The sequence below is a fragment of the Coenobita brevimanus genome, chromosome 21 (genome assembly GCF_032717465.1).
Source record: "Coenobita brevimanus isolate Jiangsu-jjx chromosome 21, ASM3271746v2, whole genome shotgun sequence".
NCBI lineage: Eukaryota > Metazoa > Arthropoda > Malacostraca > Decapoda > Coenobitidae > Coenobita > Coenobita brevimanus.
The window spans coordinates 7,382,889-7,395,087 of NC_136974.1; the positions used below are offsets into that span (position 1 = coordinate 7,382,889).

At 40.8% G+C, this 12,199-nt stretch overlaps 1 protein-coding gene across 1 annotated transcript in view; it reads left to right on the top strand.

The window, feature by feature from the left end:
* The window catches only part of LOC145392190 (transmembrane 9 superfamily member 1-like), a 538,883-nt gene that overhangs the window by 490,613 nt on the left and 36,071 nt on the right, over positions 1 to 12,199 (top strand). Inside the window, exon 11 of the mRNA XM_080266639.1 lies at positions 714 to 905. Within this exon, the coding sequence (XP_080122765.1) occupies positions 714 to 905 (192 nt within the window). The remainder of the gene's footprint in view (positions 1 to 713; positions 906 to 12,199) is intronic.

A 12,199-nucleotide genomic window follows, 5' to 3' on the forward strand; every position in this document is an offset into this window, starting at 1 on the left:
GTGAGTGGATGATGGTTGCCACCACCTACCACTAATAATAATAACAATAATAATAATATAAAAGTAGATAAGAACTGATAGGTGTTTGTATAATGAAACTGAGTAGGCTAAAAACGTGTGAGAAATCTCCGAATAAGCAACTGCAGCGCTGAAATGTTGCGAGATGTGATCGCAAGGAAGAGAAGAAAAGAAGAAAAATGACTGAAATTAAGATTTTTTACAATTTAGTGTACATTGTTGGTTGCGGTTGAAATGCGTATTGTAAATATATCTCCAAATCTCATTGATCAGTGCTCACTGATGAAAAACTCCTAATTTCAAACTTACCTATATCCCAGATTCCGTGATTGAAAATGATAGACCAAACATGTGACAAAATGACTAAAATCCAACCAGTTAAAGTCATTACGTGATAAGAAAGACATCTGATAAATATTTCATAAAAAACAAACAACAAATGGCGCTAGTAACTCCGATTTGGAAATCTCGCTCCGATTCGGAACTCTCGCTCCGATTCAGAATTCTTATGTACCCCCTTTATTGGACATCAGTACTGTACCTGTTTTGTAATTACCCATTCCTTTCATTTTCTTGTAAAGTGTCTCACATTGCAGTTTCATACTTCAGATATGCTCATACAGTTCTGTTTCAGCCTGATTCACACATGGTCTCACATTATAACCATACCTTCATCTCTCCATGTTGACCCACAGTGCTATCAGTGTGGAGATGTACTACATATTCTCAACGCTGTGGGGGCGGGAGCAATACACCTTATATGGTATCCTTGGGGTGGTGTTTGTAATTCTGCTGAGTGTGACGGCATGTGTGTCTGTAGCACTAACATACTTCCAGTTGGCTGCAGAGGACTACCGCTGGTGGTGGCGCTCTGTCTTCAGTGCTGGGTAAGTTTCTTTCATGTCTCTCTCCCTCTCTTAATCACTTCACTCTGATGATGTTTATATTTTATTTGTGTTGTCTCCAGATGATTTATTGAGTTAATGATTTTTTTTTTCCCTTAACTGGCAGAGTACAAGAGACTTCATCTAAACTGAAATAAAATAATCCGGAGAAAGCAAGAATAAAATAAAAATGTGTCACTGCAGCAGTCGGGTTAACGCTTTGACAGCACTGAATTTTATCAGCCAAATGAAATTGTATGTCATTCATTGGCATGAAAGAAAAATTTTTTACCTTCAGCAAAAATGTTAATTATGATGGTTTGTAACTTCTTTGTACCCTAAATATCTCAAGCACTGTAAAGTACTTGTCATGAACCGAACAAAAATGCGGTGTACAGTAACCTCTCTGTATGTGTGGGCTCTGTTTGGCCAGGTTCTGAGTTTACAGTGACTAAAAGCTATATCAGGATCATTGAATGGGTGGAAAAGTATGCAGAATGCACACTTCCATACTGGAGAAAAAGATGTTTTAAACCATATATTTGTTGCTCTAAACTTTTAATGTCACTGTTTTATGTCTGCTTTATCTCTGTGCCATCTAATATGTCCTCCTCCTCCTCCTCCTCCTCATCATCATCATCATCATCATCATCATTTAATTCTGTGTTGTCCCACAAGGAGTGTAGGAGCCCAGGGCTAGGCAAGTTGGTCCTGAATTGAAGATGAGAGTGACCAGCCTCACTCATCCCTGAGTGGCATTACTTGTGCAAGAAACCCCAACCACCCCTTAGATATAAACCTGCCCCCTGGCTCAGTCCGATTGGAACATCTTAATTGCCCACTAAACCACAATGCACCAGAATTTGGTTATATGGTTACCACCCAGGGTAGTAAAGGTTTCCTGGTACAGTACATCCCCCTAGTACGCGTGTTCAGAGTACGTGATCCTCAGTGTACGCGAGGACCTATTTTTTTTTTATTTTAGTGTATTTTTTATTAGTACGCGAATTGAACTCGTTGTAAGTGAGACGGGGAGTGAGGAGTGGCCCAAATCCAGGGTTACCCAGAGCATGAGACATTGTTAGGACTCCATATTATAATTACAAATCATAATAGACAGATAGATAAGTAGATAGATAGAGAGACAGATAGAAGCAGGAAGTCAGATGATGAGAAGGTACTGTGTCTGCAAGAATCGAGCAATGCTAAACATGCTTACACACTCTTAACTCAAGGAAAGCTTTATAGGCACACGACAGCACCTAGTGACCATACACACACATACACACATACTCACACACAGGCTTCTAGGACTTTCCAACCACAGTGGACACACGTGACAACCCCTGCTACACCAGAATTTAGGAAAGAGAGCTCAGAAGGAGACAGGCCATAGAACAGGCAGGTAGTAGGGAGAAGGGCTTAACAACATGGAAGAGAGAGAGAGAGAGCGAGACAGGAGATAGCTAGCGGGACTCTACTTTATACTTCACTCGTGTGTGAGACTTTGTTAATATTTCCAAGACAAATAAAAATAGTCCCTTACTATTCTTTACCTCTCCTTGTCATTGAATGACAAATGGGAAAGAAGATTATCCACTTACAAAGCTACTCAAGCATAACAACCACTCGTCCACAAGTCTAATATATATAACTTCTCTGCAAGTAACTACAAGTTCCTTTTTATGACATTTGGTAGCAGCGAAAAGAACGCACCTCGTCTTCGAATCAACAGTGAATTTCTACAAAAGCAGGCGACACTCTACAAGATTAACTTCAGTTCTACAGTGAATGAACTACAACCATCTACAATCAACTAGAAGTAACAACTCTACGAGTCGTCTGTATAATATTCTACACGCACCTACAAGTAGCGGCAGTCTTCATCCTACAACGAGTAAATCACAAGAAAAAAGGACCAAGAATACATCAAGTAAGAATATACAAAACAAACAAACGAAGAGTGAGACACGACTCATAACTCATAACCACCAGACCTCACCCTCCTCTCTCTGCTACATCCACCCAACCCCCACCGCTGACGCAGGAGTGAAGAGGTCAAGTCGACGAAGCAAATACCAAGTCCATATTCACAACTCATCCTACTCACTCATCTTCACTCAAATTTACTCATCGCGACTCATTCACTCACCACAGCTACCAGTGTGGGAAGTCGACGTCATCATGCGTGCTTGCTGAAAAGACGCCACGTCAGTCAACTCACCACCTGCACCACCACTCACACCATTCCCACCACGGTAAAAATTAGTGAGTTACATAGTTACTTCATTTATACAATACACAGTGATAGACAATAAGCTTCTGCACAAACATATAAAACGTGCTGTATAGTTACAACTTATATTCATATACCTACTTCAATTATCTTCATAATTCAATCATTAAATACTTGCACCAACAATAAATATTTTACACTGTATATATTCATTCATTTATTATAACATTTATTTACTACCAACGAGTGTTACCATTTATACCTACATAAAATACGTGTTTCATATATACAGCTATACATTATTATATCTACAAAGTGATAAAGAAAATATACCATCACAGTTACTCAGTGAGCAATTAAAAGAACTGTATTAAACATTTATTAATTAAAGCTACCTAGTGGAAACATATAAATTAAATTATAAGGAAAACCAGAAAAAAAAAAAAAAAAATGGCCAACACAAATGACGTTAGCAAGTGAACATCTTCAACACAATCATGAAGACAATGATTTCCACACAGTGCTGACACATATATTGGCCACGATAGGTACAAGTGAACAACAAGTCATTGTATATAGTTAATACCGTATATAGTGTATATATTTTTTATATAAAATAACAAAATATGGGGCTATATAATATCATTTTCAGTAATACCTGTGCAATATAAACTAAACTTTAAAAAAGTATCACAAGGAAATTAACCAGTAATTATGCAACCATGAACAACATAGAAAAAGCGTACACAAGCGAAGAAAAACAAACTGTAGAAAATCAATACATACAAAAAAAAAAAAGAAAAGAAAAGAAAGAAGAAGTAAGAAAGAAAAAAGAGAGAAATAGAGTAAGTTCACATAACAAACAAATGAAAATAAGTGTAAGTGTTACTACATATGCCAAAATACCACATAAACTACAAACAAAAAAGCAAATTGTTGTCTCCACAAGCAAGTGGCATGGCACATCATTACTATCATCGACCGCAGCATGACCGGATTCATATGTCAGGACTGCAATTATTACAATTATGTTACTACAAACGATTGCATTATGTTACACTTGCTACAATTATGTAACTACAAAAGATATGTAACAATTATGTAATCCCATATTATAATTATGTAAAGACAAACGATTGCATTATGTTACACTTATTACAATTATGTAACGACAAACGATATGTAACAGTTATGTAACGACAAACAATTGCATTATGTTACACTTATTACAATTATGTAACTACAAACGATATGTAACAATTATGTAACGACAAACGATTGCATTATGTTACACTTGCTACAATTATGTAACTACAAACAATATGTACCATTTATGTAACAGTTGCATTAACAAGATGTAACTTTTATGTAACTTTAACTACAATTATGTAACTACAAATGATATGTAACAATTATGTAACAACAAATGATTGCATTATGTTACACTTTGCCAATTATGTAACAGTTGCATTAACAAGATGTAACTTTTATGTAACTTTAACTACAATTATAAGGCCAAGACACTTATGTAACAGTTGCATTAACAAAATGTAACTACAATTATAAGGCCAACACAATTATGCATTACCACAATATTATGTAACAATTCATAAAATATTACAATTATGTATTACCACCATGCTACTACAATGTTATAAGTCATACAACTATACCAAAATTCTGTATTACCAGTATCATCATACAAGTTAGGTGAAATATTAGACATTACTAAAGGGATAACTCAATATGTAATGTGTAACCTAGCAGTATTACCATTGCACAATTATATGCGTATGTCTGTTATACATACACATCTCGCAAAATGTATACAACTTGTTTAAAATGTAATATTACTGGATAATTGCTATTTACTATGAATATGATATGTATACAATATTCATACAATTATGTTACTTTTACAATATTATGTATTTCACTTAATTACCTTATAAGTTCACTATAATGTGTATATGAGGCGTCTAGAGCCAAAGGGGCATCCCCACCAATATACTGGTTTTGAGTTAGGTAGGGGAGACAACAGGCTTAACCCTCTTCTCAGTGACAGCACTGGTTGCCATACAAGATTCGGCCTTCTGGACAGTGGTAGAGGGGCTCAAAGTCACGTGGTTTTGTCCATGCTGCCGGGCGAACAAATCAGAGCAGGCAGGCATCTAAGCCACACAGCCCAAACCAATTAGCATTCTCACTCTCTGCCACTCCCCCAGAGCAGCCAATCAGCAAGCGTGTGGCCCGCCCGGTGTGCTGGTGAGACTTCCCTCCCGTATTAACTGAGGTGTCTAATTATTACGTATTGGATTTTTACCCCATTTATCGTAGATTATTGGTGACAAGTTGAGATGTTGTTATTGGTCTTGAAGTGGGTGAGACAAGATGAGTTAATCAAATAGTTACAGTGAGTAGGTTGTGCCTATAACCTCTCGTAAGTGTCAGAAGTGTGTGGAGAAGTGGAAAAAGATAGAAAGGAAGAGGAAAAGAGAGTGGTGAGGGCAGACAGCGGGAGGGCGTGGCACCGAGGAGGCAGAGTTGGATGTCGTTCTCCTAGATGACGACCCCACCATTTAACCCCCACTACCCCTTCTCAATTTACTTAAGCACTACACTACTTTTTTTTTTTTTAGTGTTATTATTTCAATCTATTATGGTAGAGGAAAAATAATAACTGCATTGATTTCAGATTTAGTTGTCAAAAACGTGAAATTACAGTAATAATCATTCGTTTATTAATATTAAGTGAACTGGAATCTTCAGTTAATAAATTTTTGTACATTAATACATTCGTTGATGTTTTTTCTGCCATGTTTTTAAATCCCTACAATATGTTATTATGCCCATTTATAAATTGGGGGTTTGGTTTACTGCCTATTTTGTGGTTACGGTTATTACTGTTTTGTTTTTTTGGCTGTACATGTAGAGTATAGGCGCTGATGATCATTTAGATGTATAAAAGGTCTGTTTATTGCCTTCTGGTTATGACGTTGCCATAAACACAACTTTAAAGCGTCATAACTCAAAAGTACATTTTGGCGCCGATGCCCCTTTGGTTCTAGACGCCTCATATAATATGTATTAATATATTATGGCTATTAACTGTCGATGGTACGCCATTTTCGCGTGACCGAGCATATGTTAGGACTCAATATTATAATTACAAATCATAATAGATAGATAGATAAATAGATAGATAGAGAGACAGATAGAAGCAGGAAGTCAGATGATGAGAAGTTACTGTGTCTGCAAGAATTGAGCAATGCTAAACATGCTTACACACTCTTAACTCAAGGAATGCTTTATAGGCACACGACAGCTCCTAGTGACCATACACACACATACACACATACTCACACACAGGCTTCTAGAACTTTCCAACCACAGTGGACACACGTGACACAACCCCTGCTACACCAGAATTTAGGAAAGAGAGCTCAGAAGGAGACAGGCCATAGAACAGGCAGGTAGTAGGGAGAAGGGCTTAGCAACATGGAAGAGAGAGAGAGAGAGCGAGACAGGAGATAGCTAGCGGGACTCTACTTTATACTTCACTCGTGTGTGAGTCTATCTATCTATCTATCTATAGCCCGACGCCCTAATCCCGCAAAGGGTGGCCGCAGACAAAACGCCTCCAAGTCACTCTGTCACCCACCATTCGACTACCCTCCCCCCAACTCACCCCCCCCTCCCTCATATACCTCTCAACTCCATCCCTCCACCTCATCCTTGGTCTACCCCTCCCTCTCCCTCCCTCCACCTCACCTACATACACCTTCTTAGTCAGTCTTTCATTCTCCATTCTCTCCACATGTCCAAACCACCTCAGTGTATTTCTCCTAATCTTTTCAACCACATCCACATCTACCCCACAACGTTCCTTCACTTCTTCATTCGTCAACCTGTCCCTCCACGTCACACCACATGCTCCTCTCAAGTAACTCATTTCCACTGCTCGCACTCTTGACTTGTTCCCCTCTTGCAAGGTCCACGCCTCGTTCCATACGTCAGGGTAGGGATCACAATACCATCATGCAGTGACTTCTTAACTTCCATACTCACCTCCCTATTTCTCATCACTGCTTTCAGTGTACCAACAACCTTTCTTCCCTGCTGTACCCTTTCACGCACTTCATCCCCCAAAGTTCCATCCTTACTCATCACACTACCCAAGTACTTGAATGCACTCACATTCTCCATATCCTCACCATCCAACCTCACTGCACACTCTGTGACTTCATTCCTCTCAATCACCATAACTTTACTTTTGTTTACATTAACTTTCAGCTTCCTCCTCCTACACACTGTCCCAGATTCATTCACCAAACCTTGCAACTCCCATTCATCTTCACTCAACAATACTGTATCATCAGCAAACAGCAACACCGGAAGCTTCCAAATCTCACCCTCATTCATTAGAGCCACCCCCACATCCACTGCCCTACCTTGCACCTCCTTTACAACCCCATCCATGTATATATTAAACAGCCATGGAGACATCTCACACCCCTGTTTCAGTCCCACATTGAGATCAAAGAACTCACTCAGCTCACCATCCACTCGCACCGTAACCCTAGCTCCCTCGTACATACTCTTCACAGCACTCAACAATTTCCCCTCCACTCCATATATTCTTAATACCTTCCACATACCTTGCCTATCTATTCTGTCATAAGCTTTCTCCAAGTCCATGAAGGCGGCATACACTTTCCTTCCCTTCTCTAGATACTTCTCCACTAAACATCTTAGAACAAATATCTGATCTACACACCCTTTTCCTTTCCTAAATCCCCCTTGTTCTTCTCCAACTAGCTCCTCTGTCATATGCCTAACCCTATCAATGAGTATTCTACCATATACAGGTATTTTACCAGTCACACTAAGTAGGCAAATACCCCTATGGTTACCACATAGTTCTCTCTCCCCTTTTCCTTTGTATAAAGGAACAATTATACCTGATTTCCAGTCCTCTGGAACCTTTCCCTCTTCCCAAGCCAATCTACACAACTTCCATATCCACTCCACAACAATCTCACCCCCATACCTAAGCATTACAACTTCCATATCCACTCCACAACAATCTCACCCCCATACCTAAGCATTTCACCACACACTCCATCAATTTCTGGGGCCTTTCCCAACTTAATCTTCTTCATCGCTTCCACTACTTCTGCCCTACTGATCTCTTCCTCCCTCCTCTCATCTCTTCTTCTCCCAGCCATTCCCCAACCACTTATACTCGCACTGCTCTCACTCTCTACATTCAACAAATCCTCAAAGTGCTCCTTCCATCTCCACAGTTTCTCTCTCTTCTCCACCAACAATCTATTATTCCTATCTTTCACTCCCCTACTATTTCCCCTTTCACACTGCCTTACTTTCTTTACCTCCTTCCAAAACAATTTCTTACTCTCTCTCCATTTCACACTCAGATTCCTCCCAAACTCTTCATCCACTTTCTTTTTACTCTCTTTCACCAATCTCCTAACCTCCCTTCTCTTGCTCACATATACCTCTCTCTTCTCTCTCTCATCTTCTCCCCTACCTCTAGTGGCTAACCATTCGCTATATCCCTTCTTCTTTTGTTCCACAGCTCGTTTCACCTCATCATTCCACCATGCTGCCCCTTGCACACCCTTGCATCTCCTCCTCACACCACAAACCGCCTCACACGCTGCGCCTATCTCTTCCGTGAATATCTTACGTCTTCCACCCCTTCCATCTGCTCTAGCTCATACCTTCCCAATCTTTCTTCCACTATGCCCTTATACTCTGTCATTTTCTCACTATCTTGCAATTTCTCCACTCTTCTCGCAGGAGTTGCTTCCTCCTGTCTTCCCCTTCGTCTCCTCAACCACTTTCTTTGCAGCTCTACCTTGGCCGTCACTAAGTGATGCTCCGAGACTCCATTCCCCCACCCTCTCCACACTCTTGCATCCAACACTTGTCTTCTCATTCGCTCATCCACACACACGTAGTCTATCATTGCCTTTCGTTCAACAAGTTTACCATCTATCCTCTTCATTACTCTCCATGTGTGGAGAGAACACTTTAATGAATTGTTGAACATAGACGATGGAAGTAATGCAAGTATAAATGGCTGGGGAATGGCTGGGAGAAGGAGGGAGGTGAGAATCTATCTATCTGTCTATTCCCAGATGCCTCAATCCTGTAAGGGGTGGCCACAAACAAATCGTCTCCACGTCGCCCTGTCCCCTGCCATTTCAGTGCCCTGCTCCCAACTTACACCCCTCTCTCATATACCTCTCCACTCCATCCCTCCATCTCATCCTCAGCCTCCCCCTCCCTCTCCCACCCTCCACCTCACTCACATACACTCTCCTCGTCAGTCTCTCACCCTCCATCCTCTCCACATGGCCAGAGCACCTCAGTGTGTTCCTCCTAACGCTTCCTATCACATCCGCATCCACACCACGACGCTTCTTTATATCCTTATTTGTCAGCCTGTCTCTCCATGTGACTCCACAGGCTCCTCTTAAATAACTCATTTCCACTGCTATCACTCTTGACTTGTGTCCTTCCAACAATGTCCAAGCTTCACTTCCATACGTTAGAGTTGGTATCACTATACTGTCATGTAGTAACTTTTTCACTCCCATGCTCACTTCCCTGTTTCTTATCACTGCTTTCAAGGAACCAACAACCATTCTTCCTTGTTCTACCCTTTCAAGGACTTCACCCTCCAAACTTCCATCTTTACTCATCACACTACCCAAGTACTTAAACGTACTCACATTTTCCATTTCCTCACCGTCCAACCTCACTGTACATTCACTGACTTCACCTCTCTCAAAGACCATCACTTTACTCTTCCCTACATTCACCTTTAGATTCCATTTCTTACACACTCTCCCAAACTCATCCACCAAGCCTTGCAGCTCCCCTTCGTCTTCACTCAACAACACAGTATCATCTGCAAACAACAGTACAGGGAGTTTCCAAACACTACCCTCTCTCACCAGGGCCAATCCAACATTCACTACCCTACCTTGTACCTCTTTTGTTTCCCCATCCATGTACAGATTGAACAAACATGGAGACATGACATATCCCTGTTTCAACCCAACCTTCAAAAAGAAAAATTCACTCAGTTCACCATCCACACGCACTGCAGCATTAGCACCATCATACATACTCTTCACAGCATTCAACAACTTCCCATTTATTCCATATATTCTTAATACTTTCCACAATCCTTGTCTGTCCACCCTGTCATATGCTTTCTCCTAATCCATGAAAGCCGCATACAACTTCTTTCCCTTCTCTAGAAACTTTTCCACTAAAGATCTAAGAATGAATTTCTGATCTACACAACCTCTTCCCTTCCTAAAGCCTCCCTGTTCTTCTCCAACTAATTTCTCTGTTCTTTCTCTAACTCTGTCAGTAAGTATCCTATCATACACTTTTCCCATTATACTAAGAAGACAAATGCCCCTATGATTACCACACACTTCTTTTTCCCCTTTTCTTTTGTACAAGGGAATAATTATACTTGACTTCCAATCCTCCGGGACTCTACCTTCCTCCCAGGCCAATCTGCACATTTTCCACATTCATTCTGCTACTATCTCTCTCCCATGCTTCAGCATTTCACCACACACTCCATCATTTCCTGGGGCTTTCCCCAATTTGACTTTCTTCATTGCTTCCACAACTTCTATCCCACTGATTTCTTCTTGTCTTCTCACCTCCCTCCTCCTCCCAGCCATTGCACAGCCACTTATACTTGCATTACTTCCATCCTCTATGTTCAACAATTCCTTAATGTGTTCTCTCCATCTGCTCACTTTTTCTCCCTTCTCCACTAGTAATCTACCATTTTTATCTTTCACTCCCCTGCTAACTTCACTGCCACCCTGTCTTACTCTCTTCACCTCTCTCCAGAACATTTTCTTACAGTCCCTTCACTTTACTTTTCCAAATTCCTCATCCACTCTCTTCTTACTCTCTCTTACTAATCTTTTCACCTCTCTCTTCATTTCTACATATAACTCTCTCTTCCGCCTCTCAACTCCTTTCACGCCCCTATTTCTCATCCATTCATTGTATGTTTTCTTCTTTTGTGCCACAGCCTGTCCCACCTCTTCATTCCACCATGCAGTTCCTTGCACCCCCTTCTGTCTTCTCTTCGCCCCACACACCACATCACATACTGCACATATTTCTTCTGTGAATATCCTGCACACACCTTCCACGTCCCTCATCTGCTTCAGTTCATATTTACCCAATCGTTCCTCCACTTCTCTCTTATATTCTGCCTTTTTCTCATCCTCTTGTAACCTTTCCACGCTCCTTGCAACTACTTGTTCTTCCCTTCCTTCCCTTCTTCTGTTTCTCCATCTTACCTGGATCTTGATTCTGGCCATCACCAAGTAGTGGTCAGAAAGTCCATTCCCCCAGCCTCTATAAGCTCTTGCATCCATTACACATCTTTGCATCCTTTCATCCACACACACATAATCAATCATTGCCTTCCATCCATTCAGTTAACCACCCACCCTTGTCATCACTCGCCACCTATACCTGTGGATCATTTTGTGCCTGAAGAGGGTATTGGCTATCACAACCCGCACCCAGCACAAATGTCCACTAACGCACTGCCATTCTCATCTATCTCGGCAGGCACACCCCACTCACCAACTGTTCCATCCACCTTCACATTCCCTACTTTACCATTCATATCACCGATCAAAAACACTCTCTCATTCCTTCCAAACTTTTTCATGCACACTTCCACATTTGTCCAGAACTCTTCTCTGACTCTGCTTGCACGATCTTGCGTTGGCGCATACACGCACACAATCGTCCACATTTGTATTCCAACTTTCAGTCTTACCTATACAATCCTTGACCCAACTGATCCATACTCTCTTATGTTCTTCTTCCATCTTTTACTCACAACAATACACACTCTTTCTATTGCCCTCTCATTCTCACCTACTTCTGTACATATACCCCATCCATACTCCCATTCTCTCACACTCTTACCTCTTCATTTAGCTTCAGTTACTCCACATACATCCACTTTCACACC